This window comes from Lynx canadensis, chromosome F1, assembly GCF_007474595.2.
Source record: "Lynx canadensis isolate LIC74 chromosome F1, mLynCan4.pri.v2, whole genome shotgun sequence".
Lineage (NCBI taxonomy): Eukaryota > Metazoa > Chordata > Mammalia > Carnivora > Felidae > Lynx > Lynx canadensis.
In genome coordinates, this window is record NC_044319.2 from 21316380 (window position 1) to 21335520 (window position 19141).

Consider the following 19141-nt stretch of genomic DNA (forward strand, 5'->3'; position numbering starts at 1 on the left):
AATAAATGGTGCTAATAATTGGACATTCATTCTTCCTTCTTTGAATTACCTTTCTTTACGTTCTCTATTCATTTGTCTTTTTTCGATCACCTTTTATTCACGTTCATACGTGTGAGGAAAGATAAAGAAACAATAACAAAGAAGAAGGGAACATTCTTTCCTTGGCTGATTTATGCATACAAGAAATTGGTGCCCAGTACACATCATCAGACATGCTGCAGCATCTGGGGATACAGCAGTGGACAAAAGCGACAAAAGTCCCCACCCTCAAGGACCTTACATTCCAGTGGAGATGACTGACAATAACCAAGACAGGTGAGTTTCTTTACTATGTTGGTTTCTCCTTAGGTTTACACCAACCCTGAACCTTAGCAGTTCAATGGGAACAGAAACCACTGTCATGCGATACAGACTGTCCCTAAGCCAAGACTTCCAGGTACAGCCTGTGCTACTCTTCTGGATTTTTCTCTGAGGTCAACTGTTCTCTGGTGGGCAAACAGTCCAAGATAATCTCGACAAAGTAAAATATTAAACTAGAAGAAGTTACATTTTTTTTCTACTTGATGAATAAATGCATACCATTTGTTCAACAGATTACATGTCTTCTCCTTTAAGAAAAATAACCATGATTTAAAATGATATGTTTCACATTACCAGTTAAGATGAACAACTTTTGTGTTTGAAACCTTTGAATCTGAGAATGTTTCATAGTTTACAGTGCAATACCCCATTAAAAATAAACAAAAAATCTGTTATGCTAATTGCATATTGATGTATTTATTTCATGTATGTATGTATGCATAATATAAATAAAAAATAGTGTTGTCTCGTGGTATGAATAAATCCAGTCAGTGAATAACATTTACACACAATGCGAAATCTTACTTATTGAGACTGAACCGTTAAAGATTCTTAAAAGAAAACAATTTTTCAAAAAGAGGACACATAAGATAGTTGGTGAGGAATGTCTTAGTGACAGTGTATGTCCCTACATTTGCATCAGGAAATTCATACTGACAGAGAATGTAGCTGAGCATAATTTTACGTGATCACATCATCTGCCAACCTAACAAATTTATAACAGTATAATTCTCACGCGGCTAAGTAACTTCAACTTTGAGTATCAGCCAGTCTCTTGTGATCAGTACTAACATCTATACTGTGTTTTCAAATCCAGTTGTAATGGCATTTCAAACTGCCTCAGCTTCAGAAATTGCTACCCTTTCCACAACACAAACTATGCTGCAGGTTTGCTTAGAAATTCCTTGTTGAAGAATCGTCTTGCTTCAACATTACTAAGAGAAACCGAGCAACGAGACGGATTCTGTCTTCTGTATTCAATGCTTTCAACTATGGCGTTCTTTATCACCTGCAAATAGAGGTAAAGTATGCATAATTAGTATTGCTCTAGCCCCCTGTAAGCATTTGTTTGGTCAAAACAAATATCTAATTGATCTTTTTAGTATAGTTTTCTTTTTGAAAGAGAGAGAGAAATCTCTGAGTCATGCATGTGTATAGTTAGCTCTAACATCCCACCATGTATACTCTTATTAAGCTCATATCCAGATAATCTTCCCGAGAAAGCAGTATTCTGGGAATGTTCCAGATTTTGTGCTGATAAAATTGTGAATAAAACATTTGTAACCTGGTAAATGTATCCTTATTCTGGTTTTCTATGGGAAGGTGTCAAGAGGGAAGAAACAAGTAAATCTAGAATTTATGTTCTTTGCTGTTAGTGGATAAGCAGAAATGAGGGAACACAAGGAAGTAGAAGACTTTCTTTAAACCTACAGAGAAAAGAGGCATTGCTGAAGACCTGCCCTGCTTTCTCAGCTAAACAAGTACAGGGATAAAACATGGATGTCCTCTATCTAGAAAATGCCATACTTAGTGATTTTATGGATGATCACTATTTTTTATTCAGAATAATCTTCATATATACTCAAATTAATGGTGACTATAACCTCTAAGAACTTCCATTGCAATGATCATACTCTCTTCTGGTGTGAAGTTCACCTACTTAAGAACTTCTGGAAAGAAGACAAGACTTGGAATTTGGTTGAAGCAGTTGTTGCAGAGAATGGGAGTGGGCTTTGGCAGAGAGGCCTGGCTCTGCTGCTGTTTTGGAACCCTGTCCAAATCAGGAAGACTCTATTCCCTAGGACTGGACCGTAGGATTTCATCTTAACCAACGACGTAAAAGTTTGAGGGCACAGAAGAAAATCACAGGGATAATTTTACAATCCCCTTTATTCTCTACCCCAGGGACTGTTAAACAGCATTAAGGTATTATCTGCCTGTGTTTGAGCCCTTGGCCACAGGTAGGAAGCCTTGGCAAACTCATGTCCACAGCCAGTGTCACTGAGCAAGCCCAGATCAATGCCTGAAAGAGAGAGATACTGAGTTGAGTAGTGCTAACATGTAACTAATATTCTGTGACTTTGTGTTGGGCCCGAAGGGCAGGCTCCTCTAATTCTCCAATGGTAACTTTAAACAACAAACAGTTGTATTCTGGAAAGAGGGATTTGTCACAGAAATGGGACACCTTTATTTGCTCTATGATTTTTAAATTATATATAGAGAATATATATAATAAAACATAGTATCATTTACGTATATTTAATTGTCTTATGGGCTCAACTCTTACTGAGTTTTTTTAAGTAAAGCGGGTATTTGCTGATGCCATTTTCCCCATGAGTAAGGGAAACATAATTAATTCTATGGTGACAGAAGAGGCTTCAGGCCTGTGAAGGAGACCTTGACCAAGGACCTCCAGGCTCAATTACTTCTTGGCTATGTGAGGTCAAGGGGAATTAGCTTAAATCCTTGAACCTGTTTCTTCTCTTCTCCTTCCTTCCTTCCTTCCTTCCTTCCTTCCTTCCTTCCTTCCTTCCAAAAATATTTATTTATTCTTGAGAGAGAGAGAGAAAGAGAGAGAGAGAAAAGGGGGAAATCAAGCAGGGGAGGGGCAGACAGAGAGAGGGAGACAGAAGATCTGAATTGCGCTCTGTGCTGACAGCAGAGAGCCCGATGAGGGGCTCAAACTCAAGAGCCGAGAGACCACGACCTGAGCCGAAGTCAGATGCTTAACTGACTGAGCCACCCAGGCACTCCTGTTTCCTCTTCTTTAAAGTGGGAATAATAATACTAACCTTGGCTTTTGTGGGGATTGGAGATCATTTATATAAAGTGTTTTGCACAGTACCTGGCACGTAGGAAGCATTCCCTGACCAGCACCTATTTATTGTTGTTATTTTTAAACTGACCATGTGTGCGAGAATTTAGGAGCTTTAATTTGGATGTGAGGCTATAAAGTTTACCAGAAATAAACACACAAGGTATATCCAATTGTGGGCTTATTGTATGGTAGAAGTCAGCAAACCGATTCTATCAAGTGGGTCCTCCGTCTTCTTTCAGTAATCTCTCTGCCTTTCTACATCTTATGTCAGCAAGTTTTCAGCTGGTTTCTCCTTCACCATACCAGCACAAGACACATGAACCCTCACTGCAGAGAAATACCCAAGTAAAATAAAAACCAATGATTTATTTTCCAAATACCTAAAAAGCTTTAAAATATAACAAACCACAGGGAACTTATACTAATAATGACTGCTGTCAACTCCTTTATAATGAATTCATAAACACGCAAAAATGAGCAGTATCAGTATCCTGAACTAGTGGATTTACCGTAAGTGGACGTTGGAGGTGTTTCTAGAAAACAGGCCATTTTTATAAAGGAAAATGAATATTTACATTTATTAACTGAAAATCCCAAATCACATAGTTAGAATGTGCGAGTTGAACCACTAGGTGGCACATTAATACTAGGAAGGCATTGCCCAGATTTTTCAGATTGCTGCAGAAAACAGCCATTTGTTGTGATTTATAATTCTGTGACACAAACAGAAGAGGCTAGACTCAATACTGCATCAGTTGCTAAATCCAAACTTTCTGGCATGATCCATGGTACAATCACATGTATCCAAAGAACTCTTAATGTGGATCCTTAGAAACTTAACAGAAGACCATGGGGGAGGGGAAGGGGAAAAAAAAAAGTTAGAGAGGAAGGGAGGAAACTGTAAGAGACTCTTAAAAACTGAGAACAAACTGAGAATTGATGGGGGTTGGGAGGGAGGGGAAAGTGGGTGATGGGTGCTGAGGAGGGCACCTGTTGGGATGAGCACTGGGTGTTGTGTGGAAACCAATTTGACAAAAAATTTCATATTAAAAAAATAAAATAAAAATAAATAATAAAAAAATTAAATTAAAAAAAAAGCCACCCCCCCACAAAACAAAGAGGCAATATGCCATCTTTGAATCTTCCTATTTTTAAAATGGTATTAGGGGTAATCTTCAAATAGTGTTTGTATCTAATTTCCTCTTTCATTCCCCTCTGAAATTCATTGAGATTCCAAATTCTTCCCTTTCATGTTATACTACAACAGCCCTCATCTCTCAAACCTCTCCATCCCCCTGCTCATCCCTAAGTATGACTGACCTCTGTCATCCTTCACTTGTGCCATTCAGTACCCTTCTAATGTTGATCCAGACTCTAAATCTATGGCAATAAAGGCCAAGAATAAGAAAAGGAAACATGTTAAATGTGATCTTCTCCCCTAGAGGCATGAGATTAGAAGCAATCCACAAGCAAATACTGAATTCCCACAACGGAAAATGAAAAATGATCCCCAAGAGGAAAGTTACTGTATATTTTGAAAGAGAAATAAAAATTACAAACATAGAAGACTATGAGAAGATATTCTGGTCTAAATTACTATGAATTTGCCAGCAAATGCCTGCCTTTCCAAAATAAACCGAGTGTCATAGAAACAGGCACCCTATTAGTCTTGTCATTTTTGATCCCAGCATTTAGAACACAGAAGGAGAACCATAAATATTTGTCAAAGTAATGAATGCATGGAAGGTTGATCAAAACAAAGTTCAACTCATGGAGATAATGAGATGAATAGAAGGACAGGAAGATTCTATAAGTGTGGTGGATGGACTGGGCATTCTCAGTAGAATTCTAGACGATCTTGTAAAACGGGCTGAAGATAGGAGATCATGGCATGCGTAGGAAACATCTGGGAATTGGCCTGGCAGGAAAGGAGACTGTGTTTGGGAAACAGGAAAGAAGGCTTCTTGAGAAAAAGATGCTTCAAAAGTGAGGAAAAAGTGAGAAAAAAAACCCTGTGACCCCCATCTTGACTCCTCACATGATTGTGTGGCTTCCAGCAATCTGCCTACGTTATCCTTGACTCAGTTTCTTCACATTTAAATAAAGATACCTACCTCATAGGCTGATTTTAAGTGTTAACTATTCTAGGGGAGAATATCTAGCTTATCTTAAACACTCAAAACTGTTTTTTTGTTCTTTTTATTTTGTACACTGTCATATCCTTAGTTACGAAAACAGTGCCTGGCACAGTAGATACCCAACAAATCTGTGTTGAGTTAATGAATAAATAAGATGGAAAGAGATTATAGGCAGCATTAAAGGTAGATGATTTGGGGCCTAACATATTAGGCCATCATATATAATAAGCTTCTAAATTATTTTTTAACCTCTTTGTGTTTTTTAAAAATATATTAATTTAATTTTTTTTTTCAATGTTTTATTTTTATTTTTTTGGGACAGAGAGAGACAGAGCATGAACGGGGGAGGGGCAGAGAGAGAGGGAGACACAGAATCGGAAACAGGCTCCAGGCTCTGAGCCATCAGCCCAGAGCCTGACGCGGGGCTCGAACTCACGGACCGCGAGATCGTGACCTGGCTGAAGTCGGACGCTTAACCGACTGCGCCACCCAGGCGCCCCTAATTTAATTTTTTTTAAGTAGGCTCCACCAACGTGGGGCTCGAACTCACAACCCCGAGATCAAGAGTCCCATGCTCTACTGACTGAACCAGTCAGGGTCTCCTAAATTATTTTGGAAAAGATAAAAACTTTAACTTGTACCTAAGTGCTCTTATGATGATGATGAAGAATTAAGTACCAGTACTTCTGGATACATGCTTTTCCTCATTTTAATTAACATCTAGTATTTTCCGCTTTAAAGAACTGTTTGCGAAAGAATTTTAAAAGCTCATTATTATGCATCATTGGAACATGTTGAATAAGTTGACACATAACCTTAGAATATGCCTACCAAAGTAATCAACTGAATGAGTGAGGCTGTATAACAGTGCATTTCCCTGTGGCAGTTAAATCAACAAGGTCCTGGGAAGGAGAGGCCATATTCCCTCCAGATCAAATTGGGGGTTTATGAGTCCAGCACGCTCCATGCCCAGGCATATAAGGTGTAGAGTTTCTGTGTGGTCAGAAATTCTGCCTCCAACCAACAGACCTGTGTCCTGCCACTTGCTCTCCTCTCCTCCTATGACATCAAACTCTTTAATAATTTCAGCCAGTAACTCAATGACATTTTAAAAATCATTCACAAAGATTTTATCGCATATTTACTTTAGGTGCCTGGCATCATGATCAATGTCTCTGGAGGACACAAGGTAAATAAGGCAAGTTATAGTTTTCAAAGGGTTTAAATTTATAAGTAAAAGTAGAAGACAATATGAACACTGATAATAATTATTGTCATTATCATATTAATTGCTTCAATTTATAGTGTCTCTTACATGCCAAGCCCTTAAATTACATTATTTTACTTAATAATAATTTACTTAATAATATTTTACTGTAAGATATGTATCATTGTTTCTCTTTACAAGTGAGGGAGGCAAAATTTGGAAAAGTTAACCAACGTGTCCAAGATCACCCAGCCAAGAGGTAGCAAGCAAGGATTTGAACACCCAATTTGGTCTGACTCCAAAGGCCCTTCATTTCCATACCACATGTTTTGGTATAAGTCATTCTATGGTAGGTTTCTTAAAACAAACAAACAAACAAAAAACTCCAGCACCCACCCCCGCCCCCACCCAATGAAATACCGCCATTGTAAAAGCACCGAGGCAATGTTCAGTGAGAAAGAATTTGGGAGGACTGAGTAAGTGCAGAAACCTGATGCTAATGAGAAACCCAGGCTGTTGTCACGATGTGAGCAGAAACAGAGCAAGAATTCTCTAAAGATGAACTAGAATTTAGCTTTACCAAAGAAGGCCAGCTAGGATCTCTGGGAAAATAACCCAACAGAAGCATATAGCTGGCAGAGACAGGGTGGCCTTTTCAGAGTAAAAAGTTAAGCCAGAATGTTAATCGAAGATGAAAATTTGCCCCAAGCCAACAGTGGTCATGGCCACAAACTTGGAAACCATCTTCTATGGAGTTGGCAGTCAGGGGTCTGCATTAAAAGAATTTCTGTTCCTAGGGTCCACAACTGGCAAGCAACTGACAGTCCATGGGAAGTAAATATGTGCTGTGTTGCTGAAGTATGAATTAGTAAGCTACGTTATTCAGGTGGTGTGGGAATGAATGATTTAGCTAATGATTGAGCCTAATGAACTCTCCAGCATCCTGCCTTGGCAGTTTTGTTGTTCTGTTTTATCATCCCTTATCAAGAAGCTTTGATGCTGATAAAATTTGTTTCCTTGGTTACAAGTGTTTCCTTGGTTTGTTTCCTTGGGGGAATAGTCAAGAAAGAGATAAAATGTCAGTGAATACTGGAATTCCTACCCGGGTATGATTCACGTGTACGTTCACACACACACACACACACAGGAATCACTTGAACACAAGTCTCAATGGTCATAAAATTTAAGAGGAAGTTCACATTCACTCATGACCTCCCATTCCCCCCTGCCAATTTACTGCCTAGGCTACTATTACCTGTACAGACTTGTCTATGTTATTAATTCTGGGCATTTGCAAAGGTCTTGGGGGGTATCTAGCATGGTATAGGATATGGATACACGTAGGTAAGATTCCCATTTATTGAGCGGCTTCTGTTTGCAGGTTATCATACATACATCACCCGATGATTCACTATAGCTATTATGATAGGTGCTGTTACATCTGTTTTAGAGATGAGGAAACTGAGACCCCAAAAGTAGCTTATTCAAAGTCACACAAATGGCCCCTTTGAAATCTAAATAAGATATAAAGCCCATGGTCTTACTTCTACATTCTATGCCAGAGACATTCTTAGAAGCAATTTAAACCTGTTTTATTAATTAATGTTTGATGAGCTATATTTCAGGAAAGTTATTTTGGAATTCAGTTCATTTTTGCTTAGGCTTTTACTTGTTCGTCTACGTGTCAAACAAACTACTTTTGAGAATATATAAATAGAACTGTATCATTCTTTATAGCAAATAGCTTAGCAGACTTTATATAAACCAGAAGTGAAAGCAATGAGAGAAATGTAGTTGTTTAAATTATATATCTATATCTATCCACTCACACATTCAGACTATATAGAGGTATGTAAATATGCAGATGTAAATATGCAGATGTATGTGTGGGTATTCTTTTATTTTTCCAAGTCTAACAGGGTATTTACATATTCTTATATTCTATATTTTTTTCCATTTGAGGACAAATGGTCAAGTTTAATGCATTTAATCCCAAGGAATACACAGGTTTGAGTTTGCTGGTTTCATACCAGATATAGGATTACTATGATATTACCCCTTAGTTCTCTTCTGACAGCATGGGGTTTTATAAAACACAACTCTATTTTGAGAATGTCTGTTCACCCCCTATAAGTTAAAAATTAAAATACTGATTTTCTCTTAATATTCTTTAAATTTTTACAATCACCACAGAAACAATGTAGCCTATGGATTTCAGATGTCCACTGATTGTAAGATAAAAGAAAAAAGAAAAAGATAAATATATTTAGAAAATGATACATGCTATAAACTTTACTAAGCATGTTTGATGTGAATTATCACATATTATTCATAAGTAAAGGCTGACAAGAAACCATTTTAGAGTTTTAGGAACTGAAGCTTATTAGGGAAAAATTTCATGTTTATAAAAATTAAAGATACTGATTAATAAACATATTATAGCATAACTGTTATAACTGTACACAATTGATCACCACTAGTCTCAGGCCAACTAAACCCACAAGTGAACCAGACGTGCCAGAATTCTCTTAGTGCACATGGAACACTCATCCACATACTGTGCTTTCTTTGGCATCATTCGTACAGTATCCAAAAAGACTGGTAAGTCAGATAGGATACCTTTCCCTCTCCATTTAATACCTTTATTTTTCTTTTATTCTTTTTTTTAATGTGCAAAATCCAATTAGGCTACTGAACTTGGGCTTTCACAACTGATAGTAATTTATTAGACACTACGGTTTGGAACTACAAACCAACATGATTTCAGTTACACAACCACGTTCCTAAATGGTGAATTAGAGATTAAAGAATGTCACATAGACGCAGAATCTTAGCAGCAGATTTATTGGGGATAGGAATGACTAATACTGAAGAGGATGACTTGTTGCTGAAGTTCCTAATGCAAAGCATACTTAATATCTCATAGGTGAAAAATGAGAAGGCTGTGACTGATGGCAACATGCCCAAGATATACAAAAATAAAGACGTTTAAAAGCATGAGTGTATCTATGAAAGCTCATGATATTTTAGCAGATTAACTACACTTCTATTACATTCATTTTCCTACTCTTATATTTCCTTTTTATCACATTTCTTCCTACTTATAATTTATTTTATCATACGATGAATACATTAGATACTCTGGGAAAGAAGCTGAGTATTAAACAATCCTTCAAACAAATAATAGTATAAAATGTGGGCTCTGCCCAAAAGCAATCTTGGAAAGATTGCTTTTCTTATTTGTGAATTTTATAGGGTTCTTCTGGAGAGTAATAAAATAATTTACAAAAAATAAAATGGTACACTTTGGGTGGCATCATCCATAAACTTTATTTTTAATTAATTAAAAAGGTATTGCTATGTTTATGTGATATAGAAGTATGTGACACCATCAATGATCACAGGAGATACTTACATCAATGTTGTTCAGGGTATTGAAGTACATGAGATCATGCAGCCTTTTGAATGCTTGATTTGGATATTGAAAGTTGAAGGTTGAAAATGGTGATTCGGGGTCATCAAAAATATCAAAATCAGCTATTTCTTTCTCTTCCTTAGTTTCTCTTGGGACACCTAAATACCCAAAGAGTCTCAATTGGTGTGATTTTGAAAACTACAAAATATCTCTAAAACCCAAGAAATAAAACATACAAATAGCCATAAACATAACATTGGGAGCCCCCCACCGGGGTCATGTAATCTGTAGTACGCACTGTTTTGCTCTCACCCATATTCCCTGGGTTGGGATTTCTATGTGTTCTGCCTGGGCAACTTCCAATTGCCAGCAGCTGCATCCCTGTGCCTATGGACTTTCTACCCCATCCTGCAACTGGGGAAGGTTGCTTTGCTCTCTAACAGCAGGATGTAAAGTCTGGTAAATAACACTCTGCCCCAGGCAGTAGTCAACCAAAGACACTAGGAAGTAGGATATAAATACTCCAGTTCCCTTGCCTATTGCTGCATGAAAAGGAAGGATGATTCTGGAGCATAGGCTCTATTCCTTTTCCTAGAGTATTCCAACAGGATCAAGTTCTCCTCATGGTAGCTGGCTTACTAACACATCTTTGCTTGTCTACCTTCCTTTATCACTTCCCCACTCCCTTACTAAGTAAGGTTCCCTAGTCCACCCAAATAAACCATCTGCCCTTGAATTCTTTCTCAGCATGTGCTTCTGGGGGAATCTGAACCAAGACATTATCTAACTGTGTTCATGCCACAGGAATCCCCTACACAGCCTCTTCTTGAGTATTAACAGTGATAGAAGATTCTCTAGGCTTTAAGTACTCTACTGCTCAATAACTGAAAATGCCAGCCAGCTCTTCCTTCTCTTGTTTTGAAGTATGACTCCTAGTAACCGACCCCCCACCCCGACTGATCTTTTCTTTGTGTTCCTCCACTCTCTGGAAGATCACTTTCTTTTCCATTAACCCTTGTCAAATCTTCCATGACTATCTTTTGTATCTTTCCGTTCACAACTGTACTTTCTAGTCCGAGGATAATATGATTTTTAGGCCTTGAGCATCCTGCTCGTCAATCTCTAGATCTCCTTTTTGTTAAGCAGTATCTTCTAGGATATTGAAGAGTCTATAGACTCTGGATGTAGTAAAACAGGATGACTGTGCCTTGAACTTGATTCTCTTTTTCTACAAAATATAACACGGCAACCTGAAATTACTAGCTATGTTGTATTATATTAATCCTGTGGTCACTTAAAGTTCTCAGAGTTTTTGCATGATTTGTTCTGAAACAAGGGTTTTCTTGCATGGGTGATTTTTCAAAGTATTTAACAATCCCTACGACAAGGGCACCAACCAATCAGAACAAACACAAGCCCAGGTTCTGGAGTAAAGCCCCAGAGATTTTTATTGATATGTTAATATATCAGTTTCTGAATTGTGAAGAACTCAGGGGATCTTGGAGTGAGAAAGAGGGGAAGTACTTGGGGTCTCAGGATAGTAGCTATTTATTAAGAGAAGGGAAGAATTCAAAATTTTAATAGTTGGTACAGCAAGTACCATTATGAAACCACTTAACATCAGTCTTGCTCCTTTCCCAGATTTCTACTCTACAGATATAATATATTCCCAACGTACCTGGTGCCTTGTAATTTCTGAAGTTGATGTTGGCCAGAACAAAGTGGATGATAGTTGGGCAATCTTTCTCAACGTCAGGATTCTTGGGTTTAAAGACATAGCATTCCTTCAGTCCTTCTCGATCAAACACATTGGGATCAATCTTTGGAAATGGAAGCTTGTTCATTCTGGCCCACTTTTCTGCAAGTAGAAGTTCCTATGGAGGAGAGGTAAAGATACATCCGGGAATTTTCAGTTTTCATGTATTCAGTTGGTCTGGCCATCGTTCAATATTCATTAGGTGTTGACTGTGTCCTAGCAATGTGCTCCTTGCTAAGATGAATAATGACCTTGTTCACAAGAAGCTCATTAGTGTAAAAAGATACATAGTTGCCTCCAAACAAACTCGCTATTATGTTAATTCTTGGCCTCATAGGAGGCATGTGAAAATTTACTGATGGACTGAACTGAATGAAATTATATTGACGTAATTGCTATAGGAAAAAAATATTAGGGCTCTGGTTATCTATAACCCTTCAGAGTCAAGGATCTGAAGAAGCCAAATGAGGAACACTCTATTACTGAATTCTTACCTGTATCTTCTTAACACAACCAATTAAAATTAATAAATTTCATGTATGCTAACATATCTGAATTACTCTGAATCAGCTTTTTTAAATCTTCTGTTTATAAAAAGATTTTAGCTTCTGGCCTCAGAATGCTATTAAATGTGTAGTGGCCAAGAGTGGGCCAGACAGGGAAACCAAACATTTAGTTAGTGGGTGTCGCAATTGTGTGATTGTTTCCACATATTAGCTCCCTTCCTGATAAGAGAATTATACATTCCCACCAGAATGAGAAGACACCTAGACATAGTCACAGCAGATGATTTGTAGCTGCTGACACGTAATGTGACCAAGAAATACATGTTTTTTTGTTAGCCACTGAGATTTTAGATTTGTTTCTGCATCAAGGCTGACTAAAGGGTGGGTAAGCGCACAGACATACACACACACACACACACACACGCACACAGAGTGTTGAACTAGAAAACATAAATCAATATGGACAGATGCCATAAATAAGGCTTATTTATATTTAAAAATATTTTTCAATGTTTATTTATTTTTGAGAGAGAGAGAGAGAGAGAATGAGCAGGGGAGGGGCAGAGAGAAAGGAAGACACAGAATCCGAAGCAGGCTCCAGGCTCTGAGCTGTCAGCACAGAGCCCGACACAAGGCTTGAACTTACAAACCGTGAGATCATGACCTGAGTCAAAGTTGGACGCTCAACCGACTGAACCACCCAGGGTCCCTGAGCCTATTTATATTTATATACAGTTTCAGGGGGAGTGGGAAAAATAAGAAGCAGACTCTCAGTGGTAAAAGCACAGACTCTAGGGCCCGATTGCCTGAGTTAAAGCACAAGCTCTGAGACTATGGGCATGTTTCTTAGTGTCTCCATACTCAATATCCTCAAATGTAAAATAAGGAAGGTAATAATAATAATACATATCTCATGATTGCCATTCAAATAAAATAATCTCTGTACAGTATTTAGAACAGTGTCTGACACTTATGATTTGCTATACAAATGTTTGATAAATAAATGCCAATAAAGAGAGGAAAGAGGTGGAAGGGGAAAAGTGAGGAAAGAAAAGAGGAAAAAGAAAGAGAGACAGGTACAGTATTAGAGAAATTCTCATAGAGGTGAGGTATTAGGGAAATGATCACTGCAATCTTAAGTTATTTTAACTACTCTGTGTCATCAATCACATCAATCGATTCGATGATAGTCATCAGTTGCAAATCAAAGCTCCATGCTAGGAGGTGGGAACATCACAGTGAATGAAACTCTTGTTGCTATGGGATTTATAGCCTGGTGGGTAAGAGATAGTGACCAAGTAATTCCTTGGGTTTAAAACTGTCGTAAACGCTACAGAGTCTTCACCATGAGATTTGCAGTGTATGTGGACTATTTCTTCAGAGCATACATTAATTCATTCAACCATTATTATCAGACACCTGTTTTGTTCTAGGCATAAGTCAAAGGCTGTCTTTGAATCCTTGAAGATTGTAAATCAATGGGAAAGGGGAATAACAGATATTATAGTGCAATATGATAGAGGCAGCGAATGTGATGGATGGCTTCATGTATGGGCTGTGCAGCCTGAAAGGCCAACCTCAAACAGAGACACCTTGATTTGCTACCTGGGTGGTCTGAGACAAACTGCTGAGCCACCACAAGTCAACAGGGACGAAATTATTTTATGGGTTGAAGTATGTAGCGATATTCCCTTAATGGGAAGCATAAGAACCAACCAACCAACCAACCAGACAGGGACCAGGTTGTTCACTATCCCTGAAATAGTAGACTCTCAAACCCATTTCACCTCTATTCCTTCTGTTTCTTATTTCTCAGCAACTTATTTTCTACCACTGGGTGTAAAGTTAATACTATTATTTTCCTCAGGATTGCTGTGATGATGAAATGAGGTAATGTATTAAAAAAAACTCAGTAATTTATATTTAACAGTATAATTTATAGTTTAAATATTTATATTTGTATTTATATATATTTTTTAATTGTAATTTTATTTTTAAAAATATTTATTAGTTTTTGAGAGAGAGAGAGAGAGAAAGAGAGAGGAGGAGAGCGAACAAGAGTGGGGGAGGGGCGGAGAGAGAGGGAGACAGAATCTGAAGCAGGCTCCAGGCTCTGAGCTGTCAGCACAAAGCCCCATGTGGGGCTTGAGCTCACAAACCGTGAGATCTTGACCTGAGTTGAACTCAGACATTTAACCCACTAAGCCACCCAGGCACCCCGATATTTGTGTTTATATTTAAAATAGTACCTTAAATTTACATAAAAGTATACATTGAACCTTTCAGTACTCCTGATGCTTCCGGAATGTTGTGAATTTTAAGTTGATTAACTCTCAATGCCATTTACATTTTATTTACAAGAAACAAAAATTGGGGGGAACAAAGGATATAATGTATATTAAAGCAGTTATTTCATAAACTACTAGGCAAAATATGATTATATTTTACTGAAATATATATAAAGATATAAATTCTGGTTTGAAATTTGATGAAACTTTTATCACTAGCCCCTTTTTACTCCCTGTTCCATTGAATTATTCAGTTTAGTTCTTGTCTGGCACTTTCACAATTATTCATTCAAGATTATTCAACACCAAAATAAAACCAAAAGTTCATACTGTGGATCATTTGCGTGAGAACGAGGCAAAAAAAGAGCTTTCTAGTGTTTACAAACATGACTCAGGATGACTAACTATGTGTGGATAGTTTCCTCTTCACAAGAGGAAAAGGAACCGAGTGAGGTAAAAGACCAAGCTATTTTTAGTTAGATATTTTATGCTGGAATCAGGAAGCGATTGAAACTTTCCCTTTCCTGATATGATCCTGCTGTGGAAAACGTTAAAATCCGATGACTATAAAGATGGTGATTACAGGATGGAAAAACTTCCTCCTCCCCGATGTCTCGTTTCTCTGTCAAGACTGAGAAACAATGACACAGTCTATGAGTAGAGCAGACGAGTTAGAAAAGAGTATTTTAGAAGAATGCCATGAGCAAGAACATTGCTGCTTTGCAAATTATTGCAATCTGCCTGAACTGTTTTCTACCACAAGTATCCATTTTGGTTGTTGGACACCTCATACTTCTGATTTCCATAGACTAATTCATGGCAAATTTACATACTACTAAAATGATTTTCTGTGGAGATAAAAATTTGTGAGTACCCTTCAAAGCAACACTTTGTAAGAAGTACTCATTTTTGAGTACAAAAACATTGTGAAGGATAAGAAAAACAGCCTAGGGGCGCCTGGGTGGCGCAGTCGGTTAAGCGTCCGACTTCAGCCAGGTCACGATCTCGCGGTCCGGGAGTTCGAGCCCCGCGTCAGGCTCTGGGCTGATGGCTCGGAGCCTGGAGCCTGTTTCCGATTCTGTGTCTCCCTCTCTCTCTGCCCCTCCCCTGTTCATGCTCTGTCTCTCTCTGTCCCAAAAATAAATAAAAATGTAAAAAAAAAAAAAAAAAAAAAAAAAAAAAAAAAAAAAGAAAAACAGCCTAAATAAAATAGAAATATATACAAACTATAGTGTGAATGGCATATATGTGACATTTTATTTATTTTTATATATGGATAAATATATATTTATATGTATTTTTGAATGTATAAATATATATTTGTATCTACTAAATTAGCTTTTCTCTAAAGGAAACGAGCATTTTCTCTGTCCAAACCTCGGATATGTACTTTCTATGATGTTTCTCAATATTTACAATCCATTTTTAGATTGGGAAGAGGTATGGAGTATAAATATAAACATAAATTGAATCTTAAAAAAAATGAATGAAGCAAGTAACATAAGATACAATAGATGGGGTGCCTGGGTGGCTCAGTCGGTTAAGTGGCCAACTTTAGCTCAGGTCATGATCTTGCTGTTCCTGAGTTTGAACCCTGCGTCGGGCTCTGTGCTGATAGCTCAGAGCCTGGAGCCTACTTTGGATTCTGTCTCCCTCTCTCTCTGACCCTTACCCCCCCTCAAAAATTAATAAACATTAAAACAATAAAAAAAGATACAATGGATAGAATCTACAGTTTAGAATTCACTATTTTCTGGTTATGATCATCATTGCTTCCAATAAAAAGCATGCTGGTATTAGGATCCAAGAGCTTTATAATGCAATGGGTGTGAAAATAATTTTGTATATTTAATAATGTAGAGTATTTACATAGCACTTTACAGTTCTCTTTAGTTCTTCACCAAGACGTTACTATAACTTCACAAAAATACGTAGAGAAATTAATGTTGGGCATATCTGCTCATCAATAGGCATCTGATCCTTAATGACAAATACAGGTGTAGTGGGTTGAATGGTGGCCCTCCAAAACAGAAGTTCATGTGCTCTAACCTCCCACCCTGCCCCAGAACCTGTGAATGTAACCTTATTTGGAAGAGCGGTTTTTGCAAATGTAATTAAGCTGAGGGTCTCGAGATGAGATAGATCATCATGGGTTATCTGGTTGGGGCATAAATCCAATGATAAATGTCTTCGTAAGAGACAAAGGTCCTTATAAGAAGACACACACACATATAGGAGAGCCCATATGAAGACAGAGGCTGAGATTGGAGTTATGCAGCAACAAGGCAAGGAAAGCCTGGAGCTGGCAGAAGCTGGAAAAGGCAAGGATGAATTCTAGCCATAGAGCCTTTGGAGGAAATGTGGCCCTGAGATACCTACATCAGTGGTAATTTGTGATGGCAGCCCTAGGAAACTAATATTTGAGGTAAATCTGTAAATGCTATGTTTAATAATGGATAGTTCCCTTTATTGGCCACAGTAGATCGATGCCCAGCAAGCTAACACTTGGACTGGCTTGGCCATGATGGTGTGACCCAAAACAAAGTCATGAATAAATCATATGCAGAGGTTTTCACACAAGGATCATGTCATAATGTTAACAAATAAATCAGGTTAGTGTGGAAAAATACAATTCTCTGTTTTTTTGTCAGTTTGATGGAATTTTGACCTTGAGTGAAATATAACAAGATAAAGCTAATTTAGATAAATTACTTTTATCATTGGTGAAAACTTGTTCATTTCAAACTTTCCTTTCTTCTCTCCTCCTTTTCTCCTTCCCTCCTTGTCTCCTTTCCTTTCTCTGTTCTTCTTTCCTTTTATTTTTAAGAAAATGAACCCACTGCTCTGGGTTCTGCTCATTATGCATTTAAAAGGGCACTGAAAAACTGAGTTAGACTTATGTCCAACATATGGTAACATGATATAAAATAACATTATTTACGGCATAATAACTATTCTATTATTCTCCATAAAATTTAGTAAAGTTAAAAAAAATTTCTAGTAAACTCTGAATTCTCCTATAATCTTTGCTTGCTCCTTAAAAGAGCCAAAGCTTTCTTAAAAATGTTTTTCCTAAAATCAGTCTGTTCATTTCGCAGACTTGAATGTGAAAACACCCCTGGCTTATTTTCATGACCAACATTAAAGACAAATGCTATTAGAATTCTCCTTGAATGGACCCTAATGGTGAAATAAATTTGTATGGTATATATCTAAGTTATTATAGAGTTAACAAAAAGACTCTTGACAAAATGAAACATAGAACTGATTTTTTCAAATCAGTAAGAATATTATTTAGAATCATGAGGCTCTTTATATCCAGCCTACTATTAGGGTGTGTGCCTACAAATCTAAAACAAAAAAACAACAAAAGAAAACCTAAAAACCTTCCAGTATTATTGACATTGACATCATCAGTTTTCAAGGCCAGTTACAACATAGATACAATAAAAACTGTGATTGCCTCCATCAAAAGCCGTGATATCTATCATTCATATCTCCCTGACAAAATCTGAGTTTTAACTGTACTTATGAAATGCTTCTATCAATAATTGTGAAATAAGGTTTATGGTTTTATTTTTTGGCCCAGCATCTTTGCTCTGCTCTTTTATTACAAATGGCATTTATATTTCAACTCAAAAAAAGAAAATTTCTGGAGGAAAACATTATAAACAATAGTGTGTAATTTCCTTTATAGTAAGTCTTTGAAAATATAAATCCTTATTTCCAGAGTAATGGGTTTTATGCTATACTAAACCAATAATAAAAGGAAATATATACATATTGGGGAGAGAGGTGAGATGAAAGGAATTGACAAAATTTCTATAGCACATCTATGAGAATGCATAGCTGGAAATGTCTACAGAATTTGTAAATCTATATAGATGGAGTGATTGTAGGCTCTAAGATAGTAAATACATAATAAAGCTACAGTTATTAAAATACAGTGTGGTACTGAGATAAGAATTATCAGATTGTCAGATGAACCAATGGAATACAATAGATACATACAAAACAGATCTAGGCATTCTGTAGTACATGATAAAGGAAGCATTGCAAATAATATCTTTGAGGGATTGTGTTATTATGCACCTAATATATTGAAAAATATTAATGAGTTAGAATATTTTAAGAGAATATCATACAAAGAAAAATACCAGGGTGGCTGGGTGGCTCAGTCAGTTAAGTGCTGACTTCAGCTCAGGTCATGATCGTGCAGTTCGTGAGTTCAAGCCCTGCATCAGGCTCTCTGCTGACAACTCAGAGCCTGGAGCCTGTTTCAGATCCTGTGTCGCCCTCTCTCTCTGTTCCCCCGCCCCCCCCAGCCCCAGCTCATACTCTGTCTCTGTCTCTCAAAAACAGAAAAAACATTTTAAAAAATTTGAAAAAAAGAAAAAAAAAGAAAAATATCAGTCTATATGTAACTGATCTTGTTAATATGAATTTCAATAATAAAACCAGTGTAAGAAGTGACTACATAAATATTTAAAATGTTAAAATCATCAGAAGTAAAAATTCCAACACAAATACTCATTAGATCATATTTGCAAAAATAAGACAAATTTTAATATCTTTAAGATATAAAATACTTACTAATGAACAGCAGCAATACTAATAATCCAATTAAAAGTAGTTTAAAAACATGAATATAAA

At 37.1% G+C, this 19141-nt stretch overlaps 1 protein-coding gene across 2 annotated transcripts in view; it reads right to left on the minus strand.

Moving 5' to 3' along the window:
• Positions 1 to 752: 752 nt before the first annotated feature.
• Positions 753 to 19141, minus strand: part of PLA2G4A (phospholipase A2 group IVA) — a 159418-nt gene continuing 141029 nt past the window's right edge. For both annotated transcript variants that reach the window (XM_030301815.2, XM_030301816.1), the window contains 3 exons: positions 11617 to 11812; positions 9939 to 10096; positions 753 to 1369 (listed from right to left, as the gene is read on the minus strand). In XM_030301815.2, coding sequence (XP_030157675.1) covers positions 1238 to 1369; positions 9939 to 10096; positions 11617 to 11812 — 486 coding nt within the window. In that variant the 3' untranslated portion in view covers positions 753 to 1237. The remainder of the gene's footprint in view (positions 1370 to 9938; positions 10097 to 11616; positions 11813 to 19141) is intronic.